The sequence below is a fragment of the Tiliqua scincoides genome, chromosome 2, assembly GCF_035046505.1.
Source record: "Tiliqua scincoides isolate rTilSci1 chromosome 2, rTilSci1.hap2, whole genome shotgun sequence".
NCBI classification, from domain to species: Eukaryota; Metazoa; Chordata; class Lepidosauria; order Squamata; family Scincidae; genus Tiliqua; species Tiliqua scincoides.
The window spans coordinates 263,388,710-263,410,504 of NC_089822.1; the positions used below are offsets into that span (position 1 = coordinate 263,388,710).

The following is a 21,795-nucleotide window of genomic DNA, read 5'->3' on the forward strand; positions in this document are numbered from 1 at the left end:
GTGGATTCCGAGCCAACAGGTCCACCACTGATATGGTATTCTCCCTTAGACAACTGCAGGAGAAATGCAGGGAACAACGACAGCCACTCTTTATAGCCTTCATAGATCTCACTAAGGCTTTCGACCTGGTCAGCAGAGACGGCCTCTTCAAGATTCTCCCCAAGATCAGATGTCCACCCAGGCTCCTCAGCATCATCAGATCTTTCCACAAGGACATGAAGGGCACTGTTGTCTTCGATGGCTCCACATCAGACCCTTTTGACATCCGAAGCAGAGTGAAGCAGGGCTGTGTTCTTGCTCCAACCTTGTTTGGGATTTTCTTCGCTGTCCTGCTGAAGCAGGCCTTTGGAACTGCAACAGAAGGCATCTATCTCCGGACCAGATCAGACGGAAAGCTCTTCAACCTCTCCAGACTGAGAGCAAAATCCAAAGTCCAGCTGAAATGTCTGCGTGACTTCCTCTTTGCCGACGATGCAGCTGTCACTACCCACTCTGCCAAAGATCTCCAGCAGCTCATGGATCGTTTTAGCAAGGCCTGCCAAGATTTTGGACTGACAATCAGCCTGAAGAAAACACAGGTCATGGTTCAGGATGTGGACTCACCTCCCTGCATTACAATCTCTGCGCATGAACTGGAGGTTGTCCATGACTTTGTGTACCTTGGCTCAACGATCTCCGACACTCATTCTCTCGATACCGAGCTAAACAAGCGCATCGGTAAAGCAGCTACCACGTTTTCCAGACTCACAAAGAGAGTCTGGTCCAACAAGAAGCTGACGGAACATACCAAGATCCAGGTCTACAGAGCTTGCGTCCTGAGTACACTTCTGTACTGCAGCGAGTCATGGACACTTCGCTCACAACAGGAGAGGAAACTGAGTGCTTTCCACATGCGCTGCCTCCGACGCATCCTTGGCATCACCTGGCAGGACAAAGTTCCAAACAACACAGTCCTGGAACGTGCTGGAATCCCTAGCATGTATTCACTGCTGAAACAGAGACGCCTGCGTTGGCTCGGTCATGTCGTGAGAATGGATGATGGCCGGATCCCAAAGGATCTCCTCTATGGAGAACTCGTGCAAGGAAAGCGCCCTACAGGTAGACCACAGCTGTGATACAAGGACATCTGCAAGAGGGATCTGAAGGCCTTAGGGATGGACCTCAACAAGTGGGAAACCCTGGCCTCTGAGCGGCCCGCTTGGAGGCAGGCTGTGCAGCATGGCCTTTCCCAGTTTGAAGAGACACTTTGCCAACAGTCTGAGGCTAAGAGGCAAAGAAGGAAGGCCCATAGCCAGGGAGACAGACCAGGGACAGACTGCACTTGCTCCCGGTGTGGAAGGGATTGTCACTCCCGGATTGGCCTTTTCAGCCACACTAGACGCTGTTCCAGAACCACCTTTCAGAGCGCGATACCATAGTCTTTCGAGACTGAAGGTTGCCAATACAAATCCAATTGAGGGATTTAGAAATGCCTGCCTATGTAAACCACCTTGAATAAAGTCAGAGGAGTAATCCGATGACCAGAAAGGCGGTATATAAATACCTATTTATTTATTTACAAGGAGAGGGAGGAAGAGAAGGAAAAGGCAAAAAGGATCTCCTCTATGGAGAACTCGTGCAATGAAAGCGACCTACAGGTAGACCACAGCTGTGATACAAGGATATCTGCAAGAGGGATCTGAAGGCCTTAGGAGTGGACCTCAACAAGTGGGAAACCCTGGCCTCTGAGCGGCCCGCTTGGAGGCAGGCTGTGCAACGTGGCCTTTCCCAGTTTGAAGAGACACTTGGCCAACAGTCTGAGGCTAAGAGGCAAAGAAGGAAGGCCCATAGCCAGGGAGACAGACCAGGGACAGACTGCACTTGCTCCCAGTGTGGAAGGGATTGTCACTCCCGAATCGGCCTTTTCAGCCACACTAGACGCTGTTCCAGAACCACCTTTCAGAGCGCGATACCATAGTCTTTCGAGACTGAAGGTTGCCAACTACTCTCTACATTTAGGAGATGAAGAGCAAGAGGAGGAGGAGTAAGAGATGGGTACTCTCTGTTTTCTAAGCTTTACCTAAAGTTAGGACTTCATCTCACCTGAGGGAGGACTTCTCAGGTCAAATAATCTGGGACACAGGAGCTGCCTGAGCACAATAAAAGTAATACGTAAGTGCTTCCTTAATTAAAAGCAGTAAGGCAGACTTTAGACAGGGAGATGATTCTGAAGGGAGTTACATCCCAAGTCTACATAGGCCTACTCTGAGGAGCAGCAGAGTCTACTGGAGAGTCAGAGCTCCAGGCAGAGGCACTTTGAAAGTAAACAAAACAGAGGAGGAAAAAGAGGAAAGGAAGCTTTTCTACTTCATTTAAATTTATCTTACTCTTAACCCAATTTAGAACTTAATCTAAGTTAGAACATAATTTAAAGGTCCAGTAAATTGGGACACAGGAGCTAAGTGAGGACCATCAATCAATCAATCAATCAATCAATCAATCAATCAATCAATCAATCAATCAATCAATCAAAGCAGGAAGGCATAATTTGGACAGGGCGGTTAAGCTCCAGCCTAAACAGGTCCACTCTGAGTTGACCAGAGTTTACCTGAGAGTAGCAGCCCAAATGAAACAGAGGACAAGAGTAAAAGAAGGAGAAAGAAAACTTATGGTGCAATCCTAATGGCATCCTGGGCGGATGCAAGTGGCAAACATGTTGTGAAGCACATTTGCACCCCTGTGGAAGTCAGCTAGGCCAGTGTGGGAATGTGCACCGGACCACAGAGGATGCATCCAGCCTCCGCAGTGGTGGAGGAAGATAAGTTTGTGCTGGCATTTCCAGGCCGGTGCAGGAGTCTGGGGCAGATATCCGTGGATATCGAGGCCCCAGCTGTATGTCAAAATGCAGTGTGCAAAAACACAGTCCTCTCCTGTTGTTGCTTCTGAGCAACGAATTCAAAGGAAATCCTGAACCTAGAGTTTCCCCACAGCTGTTGTGACTAGTAGTAATGGATACAACCTGTTCCCAAGGATCTTTCCCACTGCTTTTAAAGCTATCTGCTTTGAACCACCATCACATCTTGTGCCCCTGAATTCTGTGAGTCCAGAATGTGGACCTTCCCCTCACGGTATTAAAAAGGAGAAAACCAGAGGCCTGAATGGTTGGTAAAATGAAACTGTTTCTTAAGGCTCAGAAAGCTGGGTCCCAATAGAGTGTCACTTTCAATGTGGGTCGCAGTGGGAAAAGGTTTAAGAACCACTGGACTGGTCTAGTGTATTGGATGTATTTTGCAAATGCTATGAATTTAAGATAAACGGACCATTTCCCAGAAAGGCAAGACAGGAATGGTTGCCTCCTGGAATGAAATGCCAAAGTAAGACAGGGCAAGTTAAGCATCTGTACAAGGAGAGGAGGAGTAAGAGAAGGTAGGTGTACTCTCTGTTTTCTAACCTTAAATCAATTTTCAAATTTAGCTTTACCTAAAGTTAGCACTTCATCTCACCTGAGGGAGGACTTCTAGGTCCAGTAATTTGGGACACAGGAGCTGGGTGAGCACAAAAAAGGTAATACATAAGTGCTTAATTAATTAAAAGCAGTAAGGCAGACTTTAGACAGAGAGCTGATTCTGAAGGGAGTTACATCCCAAGTCTACATAGGCCTATTCTGAGAAGTAGCAGAGTCTACTGGAGAGTAAGAGCTCAAGGCAGAGGCACTTTGAAAGTAAACAAAACAGAGGAGGAAAAAGAGGAAAGGAAGCTTTTCTACTTCATTTAAATTTACCTTACTCTTAACCCAATTAAGAACTTAATCTAAGTTAGAACATAATTTAAAGGTCCAGTAAATTGGGACACAGGAGCTAAGTGAGGGCCATCAATCAATCAATCAATCAAAGCAAGAAGGCATAATTTGGACAGGGCGCTAAAGCTCAAGTCTAAACAGGTCCACTCTGAGTTGACCAGAGTTCACCTGAGAGTAGGAGCCCAAACTAAACAGAGTAAGAGAGTAAAAGGAGAAAGCACACTTACAGTGCAATCCTAATTGCACCTGGGCCAACTCAAGTCCCTTGCACTGGCCCGGGAGGGTCACAAACGTGTTGTAAACCCTATTTGCACCTCTGTGGAAGTCAGCTAGGCCACTGCAGGAATGCACACCGGACCACAGAGGCTGCATCCAGCCTCCGAAGTGATGGAGGAAGATAAGTTTGTGCTGGCCATTCCAGGCCAGCGCAGGAGTCGGGAGGGCATGGGGAAGGCGGGTGGGCGGGCAGCAGGAGATGGGGCCAGGATCCGGCAGTTCTTCCAGAACCCACCGCAGCCTTATGATTTATACATTACAAATATTTATAGGCCATCTTTGAATAAGAATCTCCAAAGCAGCTCATAGAGATCAAAACACAATACAAATATTAATCAGCATCTCTTAAGAGGAAACTGCAGTTGCAAAAACACTTCAAAAATATAAAAGAAGAGCCCTGCTGGACACAACAATTTTGAGATCTACAAATTTTGAGACATACAAAATTATGAAGGGGCCCAGTCTCTTTTCTCTCACACACAACACCAGAACCAGGAGACATCCACTAATATTGAGTGTCAGGAGATGAGGGCAGACAAAAGAAAAACATTTTTTTAACCAGTGGGTAGTTAGTCTGTGGAACTCCTTGCTACATGATGTGGTGATGGCATCTGGCCTAGATGCCATTAAAGGGGGATTGGAAAAATTTCTGGAGGGAAAGTTCCATCACAGGCTACAAGCCATGATGGGTATGTGCAACCTCCTGATTTGAGAAGTAGGCTACCTCAGAATGCCAGATGCAGGGGAGGGCACCAGGATGCAAGTCTCTTGCTGTCCTGTGTCACTGTGAGGTACAGGAAGCTGGACTAGATGGGCCTATGGCCTGATCCAGTGGGGCTCATCTCATAGTATTGGCAACCTTCAGTCTCGAAAGACTATGGTATCGCGCTCTGAAAGGTGGTTCTGACACAGCGTCTAGTGTGGCTGAAAAGGCCAATCCGGGAGTGACAATCCCTTCCACACCGGGAGCAAGTGCAGTCTGTCCCTGGTCTGTCTCCCTGGCTATGGGCCTTCCTTCTTTGCCTCTTAGCCTCAGACTGTTGGCAAAGTGTCTCTTCAAACTGGGAAAGGCCATGCTGCACAGCCTGCCTCCAAGCGGGCCGCTCAGAGGCCAGGGTTTCCCACTTGTTGAGGTCCATCCCTAAGGCCTTCAGATCCCTCTTGCAGATGTCCTTGTATCGCAGCTGTGGTCTACCTGTAGGGCGCTTTCCTTGCACGAGTTCTCCATAAAGGAGATCCTTTGGGATCCGGCCATCATCCATTCTCACGACATGACCAAGCCAACGCAGGCGTCTCTGTTTCAGCAGTGAATACATGCTAGGGATTCCAGCACGTTCCAGGACTGTGTTGTTTGGAACTTTGTCCTGCCAGGTGATGCCGAGGATGCGTCGGAGGCAGCGCATGTGGAAAGCGCTCAGTTTCCTCTCCTGTTGTGAGCGAAGAGTCCATGACTCGCTGCAGTACAGAAGTGTACTCAGGACGCAAGCTCTGTAGACCTGGATCTTGGTATGTTCCGTCAGCTTCTTGTTGGACCAGACTCTCTTTGTGAGTCTGGAAAACGTGGTAGCTGCTTTACCGATGCGCTTGTTTAGCTCGGTATCGAGAGAATGTGTGTCGGAGATCGTTGAGCCAAGGTACACAAAGTCATGGACAACCTCCAGTTCATGCTCAGAGATTGTAATGCAGGGAGGTGAGTCCACATCCTGAACCATGACCTGTGTTTTCTTCAGGCTGATTGTCAGTCCAAAATCTTGGCAGGCCTTGCTAAAACGATCCATGAGCTGCTGGAGATCTTTGGCAGAGTGGGTAGTGACAGCTGCATCGTCGGCAAAGAGGAAGTCACGCAGACATTTCAGCTGGACTTTGGATTTTGCTCTCAGTCTGGAGAGGTTGAAGAGCTTTCCGTCTGATCTGGTCCGGAGATAGATGCCTTCTGTTGCAGTTCCAAAGGCCTGCTTCAGCAGGACAGCGAAGAAAATCCCAAACAAGGTTGGTGCAAGAACACAGCCCTGCTTCACTCCGCTTCGGATGTCAAAAGGGTCTGATGTGGAGCCATCGAAGACAACAGTGCCCTTCATGTCCTTGTGGAAAGATCTGATGATGCTGAGGAGCCTGGGTGGACATCCAATCTTGGGGAGAATCTTGAAGAGGCCGTCTCTGCTGACCAGGTCGAAAGCCTTTGTGAGATCTATGAAGGCTATAAAGAGTGGCTGTCGTTGTTCCCTGCATTTCTCCTGCAGTTGTCTAAGGGAGAATACCATATCAGTGGTGGACCTGTTGGCTCGGAATCCACACTGCGATTCTGGATAGACCCTCTCTGCAAGTACCTGGAGCCTCTTTAGTACAACTCGGGCAAACAGCTTTCCTACGACGCTAAGGAGAGAGATGCCGCGGTAGTTGTTGCAGTCACCCCTGTCACCTTTGTTCTTGTACAGCGTGATGATGTTTGCATCCCTCATGTCTTGAGGTACTCCACCTTCTCTCCAGCAGAGACAGAGGATTTCATGCAGCTCAGTGACTATGATCTCTTTGCAGCATTTTAGGACTTCAGCAGGGATGCTGTCTTTTCCAGGTGCCTTGCCAAAGGCAAGGGAGTCCAGGGCCACGTGAAGTTCTTCTAGGGTTGGTTCACTGTCAAGCTCTTCCAGCACAGGCAGGCACTCAATGTTGTTCAGTGCTTCTTTGGTGACTACATTTTCTCTGGAATATAGCTCAGAGTAGTGCTGCACCCAGCGTTCCATCTGCTGCGCCCGATCCTGGATGACCTCGCCTGTGGCAGACTTCAGAGGGGCAATTTTCTTCTGTGTTGGACCTAGGGCCTGCTTGATACCATCATACATCCCCTTGATGTTGCCCGTGTCAGCTGCTATCTGTATCTCGGAACAGAGCTGGAGCCAGTAGTCGTTAGCACATCTCCTGGCAGTCTGCTGGACCCTGCCGCGAGCAGTTCGGAGGACCTGCAGGTTGCGCTCACTGGGACAGGCCTTGTATGCTGCTTGAGCTCTCCTCTTTTCCTCAATGACTGGTGTCAACTCCTCAGAGTGGGCTTCAAACCAGTCTGCCGCCTTGTTGGTCTTCTTGCCGAATATGGACAAGGCGGTGTTGTAAACGGTATTCTTGAAATGTTCCCATCTGTTGGATGCGTTTGCGTCGGCCGGGCCTGGAAGAGATTCCTCAAGCGCTTGTGCAAATTCCTCCACTTTTCTCTGATCCCGGGTCTTGCTGGTATCAATGCGAGGTCTTCCTTCCTTTTTCGTGTGATACAGTCGCTTTGTTTGCAGTTTCACTCTGCTGCACACCAGGGAGTGGTCAGTGTCGCAGGCAGCACCATGATAACTGCGTGTGATCTTGATGCTGGGAAGGCTGGAGCGTCTGGTGAGGATCAGGTCGAGCTGGTGCCAGTGCTTTGATCTTGGATGTCTCCAAGAGACTCTATGTTGGGGCTTTGTGTTGAAGAATGTGTTGCTGACACAGAGACCGTGATGACAGCAAAACTCTAGCAGGCGTTGGCCATTTTCGTTCATCCTCCCAGTGCCAAACTGACCTAAGCAAGTGGGCCATGAACTGTTATCAGCACCAACTCTAGCATTGAAATCGCCGAGGATGAACAATGGCTCTTTTACAGGGATTTTCTTGACAGTGGTGGCCAGGTCATCATAGAATTTGTCTTTGGCTTCTGCTGGAGACGACAGAGTCGGTGCATAAGCACTGATGAGAGTGATAGGTCCTGCTGATGACTGGAGCTGCAGGGACAAAATTCTTTCACTTCCCACAGTAGGTGGGATGATGGATTTCAGCAGGGTATTTCTGACCGCAAAGCCAACGCCATGTTCCCTGGTTTCGTTTGGTGGTTTTCCCTGCCAGAAAAATGAGAAATTTCTTTCCTTGACAGATCCGGAATCTGGCAGCCTAGTCTCTTGAAGGGCGACGATGTCCATCTGCAGTCTGCTCAGCTCCATGTCGATGACAGCTGTTTTGCGTGCGTCGTCTATTTCTTGCAGGTCATCAGAGAAGCCAGGTGTCATTGTCCTAACGTTCCAGGTGCCCAGCTTTAGGGCAGTAGTTTTCTGTTTTCTGTTGCATGGTGCAGAGTTGTCGATCCGCTTGTCGGTTTTCACCCTAAACCCCACGCACCCCATGAGGTTAACGGACCGTGGCGAGGCAACACCTTACTGGCTGGGGACTGCCCAGCTTAAGGCGGGCGGTAGCTGCCCAATGAGATGCAATGATCTCTCCCACCGTCGGAAGCAGCCCCTGGCGTCATGCTCTACGCCAATCGAGCAAAGACTTATAACCGGTAAACTGCTGCTTCCCGTGTTGTGCCGACGCCGTATGGCGAAGTTGGAGTGTCCTCTCCAGTGCGCGAAGCCTGGGTAAAGAAGGTATGGATGATAGGCTGTTACCCATGCAGCAAATCCCCCCTCTCCACGTCGCTGGAATGGTCCAATGGAAAGGCAGAAGCCAATACGGTTGGTTCCAGCGGCGTCGCAGGAGTTGCCAGAACGTGACTGTGTTCAGCCATGAACTGCCTAAGGGACTCCGGCTCCTGATTTTGCCTCGAGGTTGACTCCTGAAGCCTTTTCCAGAACTGGATGTAGCCACAAGGCAGTGGAGGTTTGAGGTCAGAGTTTCCTTCTCTTAGATGAGCTGCCTTCCTAGGCTGACGAGTCCCATCTACCCGGTGGCTGTTTAGTCGCCTCTTACGACAAGTACAGCCAAACTGAGGGCCTATTCTTAGCCCCCAGCCCCCAGCCCCCAGGGGTGGCTCATCTCATGTTCTTATGTTAAACGATGGCATAAAAGTTAAGTGGAAATGTTTCGCTAAAGGGATAGCTGCATTATTGTTTTGGGTTTTGATCGCTTACCCCCACAAAAGCCAGAGGCCTCTTCATCCAGTCCCGGAGCTTCGGACACCCACGGATCTTCCCCTCGTTCCAGCTGCGCAATGAGGTCAGGCTTGGCGGCTGGAAATCGCCCTTGGGAAGGAGAAGAGAACAATAAGTTCAGCTGAAGAGTCATGAACCATCAGAGCTCTCCCTGTGAAGGCAGAGAAGAAACCAAAGGAGTGAAATCATTCTTTGACAGCAGGGCTCAGCAAGCTTCTTCTGGACCACAGCCAAAGGCCGCGTCTGGGAGTGGAGAGTGAGCTGCGGTCATCCCTATATCTAATAAATGGAGGGAAGAATAATAAAACAGAACTAACTATGAATGTTTGTTTTACTTAAGTAATAAATACTGAAATTTTTATTATTACAAAGCACAGCTTCTAATTTGAATTAGGCACACATTTTAAATTATGGATGGTAAGTGAAGGAGAACACCTGGCAGTTTAGCTATACATTATGCCACAAGTAGGAAAGACAAGAAAGACACACAACTGTGTGGCAGACAAAACTCAGCCATTTCCAAGGAATCCAAACGGAGGGTGTGATCCCTGCGCCAGCTTCTCCACGTCCCCCTTAAAATACGGGGAAAGAACAGATCAGAGCATTAACAATGACCAGCCCTTAAACCTCCTCTCTAGAAAATGATTTGCCCTTTTCCTCTCTTCCACAGTCATGTACACAGTCCCGTTTAGGCCTGCAGGCTGCACTCCTTTTGCTTCTGCAGAGAAACCCTACTGGACACAGTGGGACTTCCTTCTGAATAGATGTGCACTGAATCCTGCTCCAATTCAGTTGATGGATGCAGTTCAGTTCAGCTCAAGTTCATACAGGAGGCAGATCCATCTGGCTTGGCTCTGTGAGTGCTGCACCCCCCAAGCAGTGGGCACTTGACCCTGATTCCGTCTCGTGTTCCACACTTTGTGGGCACTTTGCAATCCAAGCAGGCTCAACCTGTTTGATGCTGGTGCTCCAGGCTGCTGGGCTCACCTCCCTCTGCTCCTTCTCAGAGCATTTTGGAGTCTTGCCTTGTTGCATGAGAGCTGATGCTGGGGAGTCCCAGTTAAGTTTCATCTCGGTGGTGCAGAGCCTCATGACTCTTGAGTGGCGCACTCACTACATAGCATGGCAAGCCAGCTGTATGCTATCCATATTCTGAGCAAACCTCAGAATCACAGGGCCTAAACCACAGAGAGATGAATGCTGGAGTTCTCAGGTGGGGGTGCTCTCCCCCCCCCCCGCATGAGCTTGGCAGCGGCAGTGCCATCAGTGCCCCAGTTATGTGCTGAATGGCTTCACCCTCTGCTTAGCATAAAGCTTTCACCCCATGATCATGATATCGACTCCCCCCTGCCTTGTAGCTTCCATATTTCGAGGAAGAAAAGGGGAGAGGGAGGCACAGCATGGTCTTTGGGGCTGGGGCCTTCCACTGGGTTTGAGGCCTCATAGGGCTGGGCGACATTGTTTGGCAGACCAGATACAGCTCATGGTTCGTAGGATGCCAATTCCTGTTTGAGAGGCAGCAAAAATATCTTCCTGAAAAGGAAAAGGGCGAGAAAAAGCCATTGGCCACATGATGGAGGAGCCCCCTTACCCACAGAGGCCACATTCCGGTAATTCTCCAGCATGACTTCCCTGTACAAGGCTCTTTGGTCTGGGTCCAGCAGAGCTGCCTCTTTCTCGGTGAAACGCACGGCCACATCCTCGAAAATCACCAGACCCTGCAAGAACAAAACACCCTCAGACAGTGTCCAGGAACCCAGACCTTCCTCCGCATCTCCGGCACAGGCAGGAAATGAGTGGCTCCCAATCCAGACAAAACATCCACACTTCCCTTCCTCACCAGAAGAAGCCTGCAATTATTTTCAGGTTTCAAGAATAATATTTTCCTAATCATGGATCCAGATAGTCTTGTCAGGCGTTTAGACTCTGAAGATGTACATGTAAAAACGTTTGGGGAAAGCTGAAATTGGGCATTTGGCCTTCTAATTGGCATTTTGTGTGCTCTTCCGCTTACATGGCTGCTGTCAGGAAGGAAGATTTCGGATGATTTGCTGGGAGAGGACAGTTCTCATCAATATCCTGTCCAGGCTTTCAAGGAGGGAGGCCTTATTTTTCAGTGATGGGCAGCCCAGTTCTAACCTGCACCAGCACAAGCAAGATGTCCAAGCAAGGCCTGCGCAGCAGCCAGCACAGGTTAGGAGGCGGCTAGAGGGGAGTTTTTCCTCTTACCACAAGTAACATCCCAGCCAGACCTATGGGGTTACTCAACATTTTAAATGTTCACAGTGGCCTTTTGTAAGTGGCAACAGACTTTTACACTTGTCGCAACTGTCCTGCTCTTAGTTCCCCACCACAAAACTACCAACGTACTCCTAAAACTTCATACCTGAGCTGGATCTGCGGTACCCATTTGGAAGTCCAAGAGAGGAAGAGCTGATCCACACTGAATCCGGGTTGCCAGTCTGCAGTCTGTGGGAGCAGAAAGAACAAGGCAGGTCAGGGCTGGGTCTTCTCAGCATCACGTCCTGTCCCAAAGCAGCAGATGGAGACATTCTGGAGTGAAAGTCTCAAGGGGGAGGTCTGGATTTTGGCTCCTTTCTTCCCCAACCTCTGAAGAAATTCTAGCATCAGGTGTTGTGTTGGAAAATGTGTGATAGGAACCAGAGGTGGCCCATCAATGGCTTTCTTGCCCACTATTAAACACCCCCCACTCCAACTGCAACCATCTTTGTGGTTGTGATAATTGGCGCAGCCATTTCTAGGAAGTTTCCCCAGAGAGAATCTGTGCTCAGGACAGGGGATCGTCCTCCCTCCTCCAGCACAGGGAGGTCCACAGGTGAGCCACTCCCCCCTCCCCAGTGCAACAGACCAGGGACTCTGAATGCACCCAAGGGAAGAGCCTCCCCTCCCCACTGCCCTATTCCTGGGTGTCGCACAGACCACCCACCTCTGCAGCCACAGACTCTCCTCCAGTGCAGAGTGCAAAGGGAAGATCCTGCCTGTGCTTGGGGGCAGCAAAGCAACCAGGTCCTTCTCCTTTGCCAGCCTCCGCCAAGACTTCCTCCAACCAAGCAAGAGAGGCGGAACATGAGTCCCAGGAATGTTTGAGCACTGCCCTCCCCCTGGATCCGGAGCATGCTGGGAGGTGTAGTTCTTTGTTGCCTTTGCCAAAGATGCTCTCACTACCTTTGCTGCAGGCTTTGGGAGGGAAGGAGGCTTCTGGGTGCCCCTGATGCGCTGCCACCCCTGGAACCAGTGCAAAGGAGGACGAGTTCTGGGGATTGGACTGGGATGAAGGGAGAGAGGCAGGTTCAGCTCTGTCCTGCAAGCATCTGCCTCTCCTGGTAATCTGGCCAGAGATGCTCAGGGGGTCTTCTCTGCAGCCTTTGGGGAAAGGCTTGCCCGCCCTTGTCACCACCCTCCTGCAATCTGTTTCATCCTCTCCCCTCCCCCTTTGCGAAGGGGCCGAAAAGAAGCTCTCTACCCCCTGATAAAAATCCCTCTCGGAGGACCTGCCTCCCTGCCCTGTTTGGGGGCCACCCACAGACATCTGACTGGACTTGACAAACCTTGAGTCTGATCCAGCCTGAGTTCTTACATTCTAATAGAGAAGAAGAGAAGTAAATGAACTCTTGGCCCAGTAATGTAGAGCCTCCATGGACAGCAGCAGTATACCACTGAGGATAAAGATGCTGCTTTGGGGCTTCCTGGTGGCCACTGTTGGAATGCTGCCGACTCCATTAGTGTTTGGACAGATCCGGAAACAGCCTCGCTGCTGTTTGCATGTTCCCCTCTCCCTCACTTCATATATTTTCTCCCCAATGACTCTTCACCTTCTCCTTGAGATCTCAGAATCTGCCCCATTGCTCCAATGCCAGGAAAGGAGGGAGAGAGGGACATGCCATTTCCCTTCCCAAGGACAAAGGTGAGGGAGGTGGGACAGGAGGAAAAACTGACTTCATTTTTTAAACATCCTCCCATCTCACACTCTGGCCCTTCTCTAGGAATCAGAGCATCTGCTCCCCTCTCTTCTTCCCCCCTCTGCCCCTCTCAGAGTCAGATCTGCTTGCTTTCCTAACTGAACCGGAAAAGGGTTAAGGGAACAGAAAGTTTCTAGAGTGGGGAGAATGAGAAAGACTCTTTCCTGTGAAATCACCCCCCCCCCCCCCCGTTTTCTTTTTCCAGCCTTGGAGCTGGAGAGAGCAACCAAGGTCCAACCTTGGACCTTGGATCAAAGGAGCAAGGCTCCAGGTGAAGCTGGCCCCCTCTCTCTTTTCTGACTGATCTACTGGCCTTGTCAATAGCTGTGTGACAGGCAGAAGGCCTCCAGGGGAAGCTTTCCTTGCAGCTGGGCCTGCAGTGACAAAAACATTTCAGAGCTGTCAAGGTGTACGTGAAGAAGCACACAGCAAATAAAGACTGTTGCCTTCCCTTCCGCTGGAAGCATCTGGCTGGCCACGGTTAGGAGCCAGCTCCTGCAGGAGATGGACTCTTGGTCTGATTCCACAGGGTGCTTCTTCTCCTCATCTAGTTCTAGTCAAGTCTGTTTTCAGCATCACACTAGGATGTCCGGGGGGTGTGGTTCCAGAAGGGAAATAAAGTGGATCTGTAGGTAGAATTAGAGCAGATGAAGTAGCAAATGCATGTGCTTAAACTATGGAACTCTCTGCCACATGAAGCACTGATAGCCAGTGACTCACGTGGAGCTACAACGTCTGACAAATGCATGGAGACAAGAACTATAGGCAGATATGGGCACTGGCAGAGACCAGCTGCTTCTTAAGAGCAGCTGCTACTGCCCCTCCTTCCTCCCAGATGTTTCAGCCAAATGGACCTTGCATTTCGCTCACGGAATCTGTACTGTTTGGCAGTATTTGGTGCTACGCTGACACACTCTGATATCACTTCCAAGATGTAAAGGTTGGTCCAGCCGATTCCCACCCCTTCATGGATCCTAAGAGTTCACCAGCCATTACTTGCACAATTTCAGGTTTCCCTTCACAGTCATGAGGTTTAGACACATTTTTTAAAAGATATTCCACAATGATAAGATAGCAACTTCTGCTTGCTTAAACTCACAGACTGAAGATCAGTCCTCTAGATCAGCAGTTCTTAAGTTTTTTTCACCTCCAGAGCCTGATGGAGAGGGGCTGGTTACATGGTGCATTCCCTCAGGACCTTAGTTCTCTCCCCAACCCCATGCTTTTCTCACAACAACCCTGTGATGTAGGCTGAGCAGAGAGATGGAGACTGGCCCAGTGAGCTTCATGGCAACTTGCAGGTCTGCAGAGCTCCCAGAGTGAGCTTGTTCTGGCTTCAGCTTGGCATGGAGATTCATCAGACCAGGGAGATGACAGAAACTTTGCCCACATTCTGGGCACACATTTGGTTTCTCTACCACAACAATTTTCAGTCTTTTTCATCTCATGGCACACTGACAAGGCACTAAAACTGTCAAGGCACACCATCAGTCTTTTGACAATTGGCAAGGCACACCATGCTGCCAGTGGAGACACACATCCCCCATTGGCCCCACTAATGAATGACCTTTCCCCGAATTCCTGTGACACACCTGTGGACTGCTTGTGGCACACCAGTGTGCCACAGCACGGTGGTTGAAAATGACTGCTGTAAACAGTGGTGAGAGGGTGAGGGCAGGTGGGAGGGCTTTTGCACTGCACGGTTTTGCCCTGCTGAGCCCTCTGCTGCTGTCTGGAGGCTCGTGTCGCGATCTCACTGCCGGGTAGTAGACACAGAGCTTCATCTACCTCACAGGGTTGTTGTGAGAAGGAGGGGAAGAAGCATGTATTGCACCTGAGCTTCTTGGAGAAAGAGTGACATAAAAATGTGAAAATTAAATTGATAATAGTTCTGCTTGTACTAGGCATGAAGGCATCATGATGAACATGCAGCCATGCACCTAGCTAGAGGAATATGCAGTCTTTGGTACCTGTTTGGAGCTTGCACATCAGTTCCTGCCCTTGACCTGGAAGTGAAATGCCTTGAGCACCCTGCATGGCACTGTCCCCTGTGATCTCCGAAGGGCTGCTGAATAGATTCAGGAGCCCCAGTGCAGAGGGGGACTGTGATTCGTGTGCCTCATTCAACGGATAATACTGGGCACTACTCTTGTTTGAGCTGGACTTTTAACAGCCGGAGTACAGAGAGAGTTGAGTCATTCAAAGGACGCATAATTAAAAATAACGATGATGGTTGATTGTGTTGTTCTGTAGTGCTATGCCTGTGTCTTGAAAAGTGTTTGCTATTTGCGATGGGCGAAAAATGGAACAAGCCATTTGTCACAAGCCCTCACCTAATGTCACCATGCCCTCAGAAATAAAGATGGTGTGATCTAGTGGTTGGATTATCAAATTTAAAAGCTTCAGATTCCCCCTTGACCATTACATTTGCTGGCTGATCTTTGGCTAGTTGACATCTCTCCGCTTGGCCCTACCACACAGGGTGGTGGTTCAGAAAAAAGGGGAGGACGGTGGCACTCAGTTCCTTGGAGGGAAAGTAGAAGTTTGAAGAGACACTTGGCCAGCAGTCTGAGGCTAAGAGGCAAAGAAGGAAGGCCCATAGCCAGGGAGACAGACCAGGGACAGACTGCACTTGCTCCCAGTGTGGAAGGGATTGTCACTCCCGAATCGGCCTTTTCAGCCACACTAGACGCTGTTCCAGAACCACCTTTCAGAGCGTGATACCATAGTCTTCCGAGACTGAAGCTTGCCAACAGAAATGGTTTCAATTGCCACTTACCCTCCTCCAACCTAGAGTTTTAAGACCATCTTCTAATTCTAATTTTTCTCTGCACAGACCTCTGTGATATTCTCTATGGTCTTCCCCTCTTGTGATGTCCCTTCTGGGAAACTCCTTCAGGTTTTGAGGCTCTGTTTCTAGGGCAACTGTCTGTAGTAAAAAATTGTCGCTTTTTGCCAGCTCTGCCGGACAACATGCTACTACAAATAGTAGCCATGAAAAAAGAGCCACAGAACCCGGAGAGTTTTCCACAGATTTTCAACCCCTCTGCTTCTTTCTCTCTGTTCTGTATCCTTGCTCTGTCCTTGTGTTGTAGAATGTGTGCACAGTCTGACATAGTAATTTTCATTCATCTCAAGGCACACTGACAAGGTGCTAAAATTGTCAAGGCACACCATCAGTAGTTTGACAATTGACAAGACACACCCATTGACAGTAGGGGCTTGCACCCCCCAGTGGCCCTACTAAGAAATGTCCCTCCCCCAAACTCTCAAGGCACACCTGCAGACCATCTGCAGCACACCAGTGTGCCACGGCACAGTGGTTGCAAATGGCTGCTCTACTAGGTGGATTCTCAGATGTTGTTGCAGCTCTGGCTGAAGGTCTTTCCACAGCCTGAGCAGTACCAGCCGTTACAAGTTTCTTGCCACAGGAGGTTGTGATGGAACCTGGGCTAGATGGCTTTAAAAGGCTTTGGGCACTTGTGTGGAGGTCACAAGCCATGATGACTACATGCAACCTCCATACACCTGAGCACAGACCTGAGCGCAGCCATCAAAGCCAGTGACCCTATCTACACCTTGTGGCAAAGCATTCCACAGGCTAACTACACGCTGTGTGAAGAGCTACCTCCTTTTGTCCAATCGGTTTTGTTATATGACTAGTAGCTCTTTTGATCTGAGAGAGGAAGGAAGAAGGTTCAGGGAACATCACAACTGAATGCTTGAGTATTATTTTAAGCTGTACAAGTATAAACGATACATTCCTAATTTCTACTCTATATTTTTTTAACACAACCATCAACAATACATTATAACAATACAAAACAATACAAACATACACATAGATTTGGGAGGGCAGAATACCATATGCCACTTCTGATAATTAATCATACTATATCTCCCACTCTAATTTCTCTTCTACTTTCACCTATTATCATTTATCCATATCATGCATCATAAATTCTTCCAAATGCCCTATGTTAGATTTTCTAAATGTCCATTTACAACCATGCGTAAAATGTCTTCCATTGCTCAATCTGTATCTATTTTTGTAGTTAATACAATAATTCTGAAAGTTGTCCATTTCCTCGACATTCATTATTTTTTCTATTAGTTCATCTTTCATTGAAGTTCTAAAATCTTTCCAATATCAAATCATATAAAATTCTAGCAACTGTTAATACCATCATAACTAAATACACATCATTTTCTTTATAACATATAAAATATTAAACAGAAAATAATTCTTCTTTCAAAGGGATAGCAAAGTCAACAATCTCTTTTATTAATCTCTTTACCGTTCTCCAATATAATTGCATCTTTTTGTTTACATGACCACCACATACGATAAAACAATCCTTCCACACACTTATATTTCCAGCAATTTTTTGATACATTCTGATTCATTTTTACCAATTTCATACGTATCACTCATCATCTAGAAAACAGTTATATCCATATTTAATTTTTACATTTAAAGAAGACTTTAAGTGGGTTTTTTTTAAGTGGGTTTAAGACATTATGTTTACTAAGTAAATACTCTGGCTTACTTTAACCATCATGCTTCTTTTTACTCATTATCTTTCCTTTTGTCTTTTTCTTCTTGTTATCAGTGAACATCTGCCACTCGCCCCTTTAATCTCTTCCTTCTCCAATTCTTCTGTTTTCTCTGGATCATCCGATTTTTTTCCCTCCGATTCCTGTTCTAAATCCTCTGTTTGTTGTACTAATTCTTCTCTTCTCACCACTTTCATTATTGAATTTATATTATATCTCTGTGAGTGGAATTGAAAGAGGATATCTTCCGTAAAAGCCATCTCTTTGAGATTCCCTTTCCTCTTAAGAATTTTACGAAGTCCTCAGTCTTCTTTTGCTTCTCTCTGACTCTACACGGAACCTGCTTCAATATTTTAATTCTATTTCCATCAACCGTCCACTCTTTCTCCTGTGATAGCTTCAGTAATTGATCTCTGTAGCCAATTCTGATGAATCTCACATGGATTTCCCTGGGCAGATCATGTTTTCTTATATATGATGTACTGACTCTTCCTATGGTATCTAAATCTTGGGAAATCTCCTGCTTTGGGCAATCAATTCAATCTGCTATTAATTCACCAATTAATTGAAATGTATCTTCTCCTTTCTGTTCTGGCAAGTTTTGTATTCCTAACATCCGTGCTGCTCTCTCCATCTGCATCTCGGTTGCCTCTTCGTCCTGTTGATTTTTCTCTATATCCACTATTTTAGCTCCATCTTTCATTATCATTTCTTCCCATTTCCTGATCTTTTGTTTGTTTTCTGGTTTGTCTCCTCGTATCTTTCAACTGCACACTAAACTCATTGATTTGTTGAGTGAGAGTTTCCAAACTGACTTGAACCTGTGAAGATTGATTTGCTTGTGGCTGTCCCATTGCAAGTAATTTCTCCATATTTTCTTGCATTATTTGATTCTAATCTTTTCCTTTAGGGCCTTCTTGACCAATCAACTTTCTCAGACCCACTTCCCACAGGGAGTGAAGCGAAACAAAAACAAACTCACCACCCCAGTATTCCAGTATTCCAGTATACACCGCCCCAGTATTGCAATCACAATCCACTGCCGCATCATTCCGATGCAAAGGGAAAAAGTACTTCCAGCTTCGAAGAGAGACTGTGTCCGAAAACAATTTGGATTGCAATCCACACCGAACTTTAAAGATATAAAGTTAAAGTTGTGACCCACATATATCCCACAAAAAGCTTGGCGTATCTTCACAAGTCTATAGATCGGTGTTTCTCAAACATTTAGCACTGGGACCCACTTTTTAGAGTAAGAATCTCTTGGGACCCACTGGAAGTGATGTCATGACTGGAAGTGACATCATCAAGCAGGAACATTTTTAACAATCCTAGGCTGCAATCCAAACAACACTTACCCAGGAGTCAGTCCCATTGACTATCATAGTTAAACGAATGTACATAGTAGCCTGTTAAAGGACAGAGCTGGAACATTTCCCCAAATGCAGTAACATCCCATGGTGGCATCAAGTCTAGTATATTAAAAATAAAATACTGAAATGAATGGGGACCCAACTAGAATTGGCTCATGACCCACCTAGAGGGTCCCGACCCACAGTTTGAGAAACACTGCTATAGATAATTGAGAGGGGGGGATCCCCCTCCACTCCTCTCTCTCTCTCTCATTAACGCCTCTAGCATATCCAGGACTTTTTGCCAAGTCACCCAATCAAAGCCGAGCTTTGCATAACAAAGCTAACACTTACCTTAGGTTTTCATATCTTAGAGATATGATCCAGCATATATCTCCTTCTGCCTGGAGGCGTGCCCTGAGCAATTTCTGCATGAGGTGAATTTGAGCAGCAACACTGTCTCGAACATACCGTAGATTGCTCTCAGGGCATCCCAGCATTCCTTTGCTGAAACCAATCCATCAATATGGACTAGTTGCTGGTCCTCCAGGGTCAGACCAATTAGACACAGAGCTTTTTCATTGTCCTTATGATATGCCTCAATGAGCTCAGCATCATCCTCTTCATCAAGGGTTCCCAAGTCCTGTGGATCAATAACAATCTTCTAAAGGGATTCATGCTTTAACAGCAGGGAGACCTTTCAGGACCAAGTTCCATAATTCTGACCATTGATAGAGATTTTAGAGGGTTAACTTATCTTCTCTTGTTTGAGAAAAATAACTGAAAATGGAGCCAAGAGAATGACTGTTGTTCCCTTAAAAAACAGGATAGGAGGGTCATTATGTCAAAGTGACCTAAAGAGATCATAATTGGCAGAACATGTAGATCATAACTTTCCCAAAGGGAGAATTCCAGGATCTTGCATAACCAAAGTTGTGAGCTAAGAACATTTTGAATTGCAGGGCAGAATGACCTCCTAATTAGAGCTGGGACCATGCACCAAACCTGTCATAATAGGCCCAATAAGGAGGTGGAAGTGACATACAGTGTCACATGGGTAACTTGTTTATCTCACGTTATTTAATGTGATTTTCTGGGTGTGGTTCTTTGAGAAACGGGATAGGAAATGAAGAGTGAACATTTGTATCCAAACGGAATCAATTGGCTTGTGTGTAACTATTGTAGAAATAAAGCCTCCAAACACTTTTAAAAGGTCTTTGACTGTTTGGCATTGCGTCAGTGAAAAGAATCTGGAAATCTTTCCAACACCATTCAGTTGGGTAATCAGAAACCCAGTGGCTGAGACAGTACTCATCTCCATGACCTTGTTATAGCTACATGTCGCTTTAAACACCAGCAGCAGCAGCTCTGCTACAGCACACCAGCTCACAGGACCATTACAGCAGTTCCTGGGCCCATAACCTATCTTAGGTATGTCCTACTTCAGAGCAGGGTGCAGTCAAACATGCAGACACAGCAGAGTTTTCTTTTTTTCTGCAATACTTTATTTATTTATTACAGATACAGGTAAGGAACATTGGATAGACTTAGGACTGGGACTACATAGGTTACACATCAGGGTATTGGCCATTGATTATAACATACCTTAGTCCAAATGAAATTATTCATCAAAACAAAAATCATCATATTTATTAATCTACTGATTAATAGTTTAGCTAAACAATCAATATTTTTTCTCTAACCTTATCTATCCAATCATAAAAAGGCTTCAAATTTTTACATCTACACTCTTCTTACCACTAAACTAATATTTAACATAAAATTTTTCTTATCTGATTCTTAGTTTCTAATATCACATTTAAAAGGAATGTCTCCAGTTACAATGGTATTACACACTTCAAACTTATAACATATTATGTATCATTTTCCAAAATTTCCTTATTTTTTCGCCTATCCACCACACACAGCAGAGTTTTCAAGTGCAATTAGACTTGAGTACAGAGCCATATACAGCGTTGTTAGAGCATACACATATACAGCAGTGCAGAATTACCTAGTTAGAGTCCATTTTCCTTAAGCAAAGTCAAAGTCAGTCCACGGTCATTTGCAGTGTTTGTTCCGACAAGGCCTCCTGCAGTAGCTTCTCATTTCAACCACACACAGGTGGAGCTGCAGGGAGAGGCTTAAATGGGATTCAGCACCCAATCTGGTTAATTAGGGCCTGGCTGCACAGGTGTTCAGGCAGTCATGCTATCATAGCAGTTGACAACCTGCCCTGAACCAACTGCTTGCATACCAGTTCTGACTGTGCCAGAGCAAAGAGCTAACAGAATATACATAGTAGCCTGTTAAAAGTACAGGTCTGCAGCACTTCCCCAAATGCAGTCACATCCCATGGTGGCATCAAGTCTAGTATATTAAAAATAAAATATTGAAATGAATGGGGACCCACCTGAAATTGGCACACAACCCACCTAGTGGGTCTGGACCCACAGTTTGAGGAACACTGCTATAGATAATTGAAAGGGGGGATCCTCCTCCACTCCTCTCTCTCTCTCTCTCTCTCTCTCTCTCATTAACACCTCTAGCATATCCAGGGCTTTTTGGCAAGTCACCCAATCAAAGCCAAGCTTTGCACAACAAAGCTAACACTTATCTTAGGTTTCCAGCTTCAGTTTTCTTTGCATATGGTATCTCCACATGGGTGCTGCAGCTTAATTGCAGCTTTGCCGCAGCCTCCCCAATTACTGTCATTGGACGACTGGGTTTCTCCTCAAAAAAGGCCCCCCCACTGATTGGGCTTTGTTCTCCCAGGTTCCTTACACCATCTGGATGGTCATGTCTCCTCAGATCTTCTAAGGCCCGCAGATTTTGGGAAGAAACGGTTTTCAGGAGCCCGTAAAAACATGTCTGCTCACTTGTTGCTTGCCCCTCCTCCCTCATTTCTACTCAATATTGACATACAGCTGCATCTGCGGATCTGGCTCCACGCAGGTCCCAAAAGC

The 21,795-nt window shown here is 47.1% G+C and overlaps 1 protein-coding gene across 2 annotated transcripts in view; it reads right to left on the minus strand.

The window, feature by feature from the left end:
• The window catches only part of LOC136640361 (zinc finger protein 585A-like), a 474,925-nt gene extending 463,522 nt beyond the window's left edge, over positions 1–11,403 (minus strand). For both annotated transcript variants that reach the window (XR_010793782.1, XM_066615432.1), the window contains exons 1-3: positions 11,327–11,403; positions 10,532–10,658; positions 8,920–9,030 (exon numbers count right to left, since the gene is read on the minus strand). Coding sequence is in view for 1 of the 2 variants with exons in the window: in XM_066615432.1 (XP_066471529.1) it covers positions 8,920–9,030; positions 10,532–10,658; positions 11,327–11,350 (262 nt within the window). In the remaining variant the exon portion in view is untranslated. The remainder of the gene's footprint in view (positions 1–8,919; positions 9,031–10,531; positions 10,659–11,326) is intronic.
• Between the last annotated feature and the right edge of the window lie 10,392 nt (positions 11,404–21,795).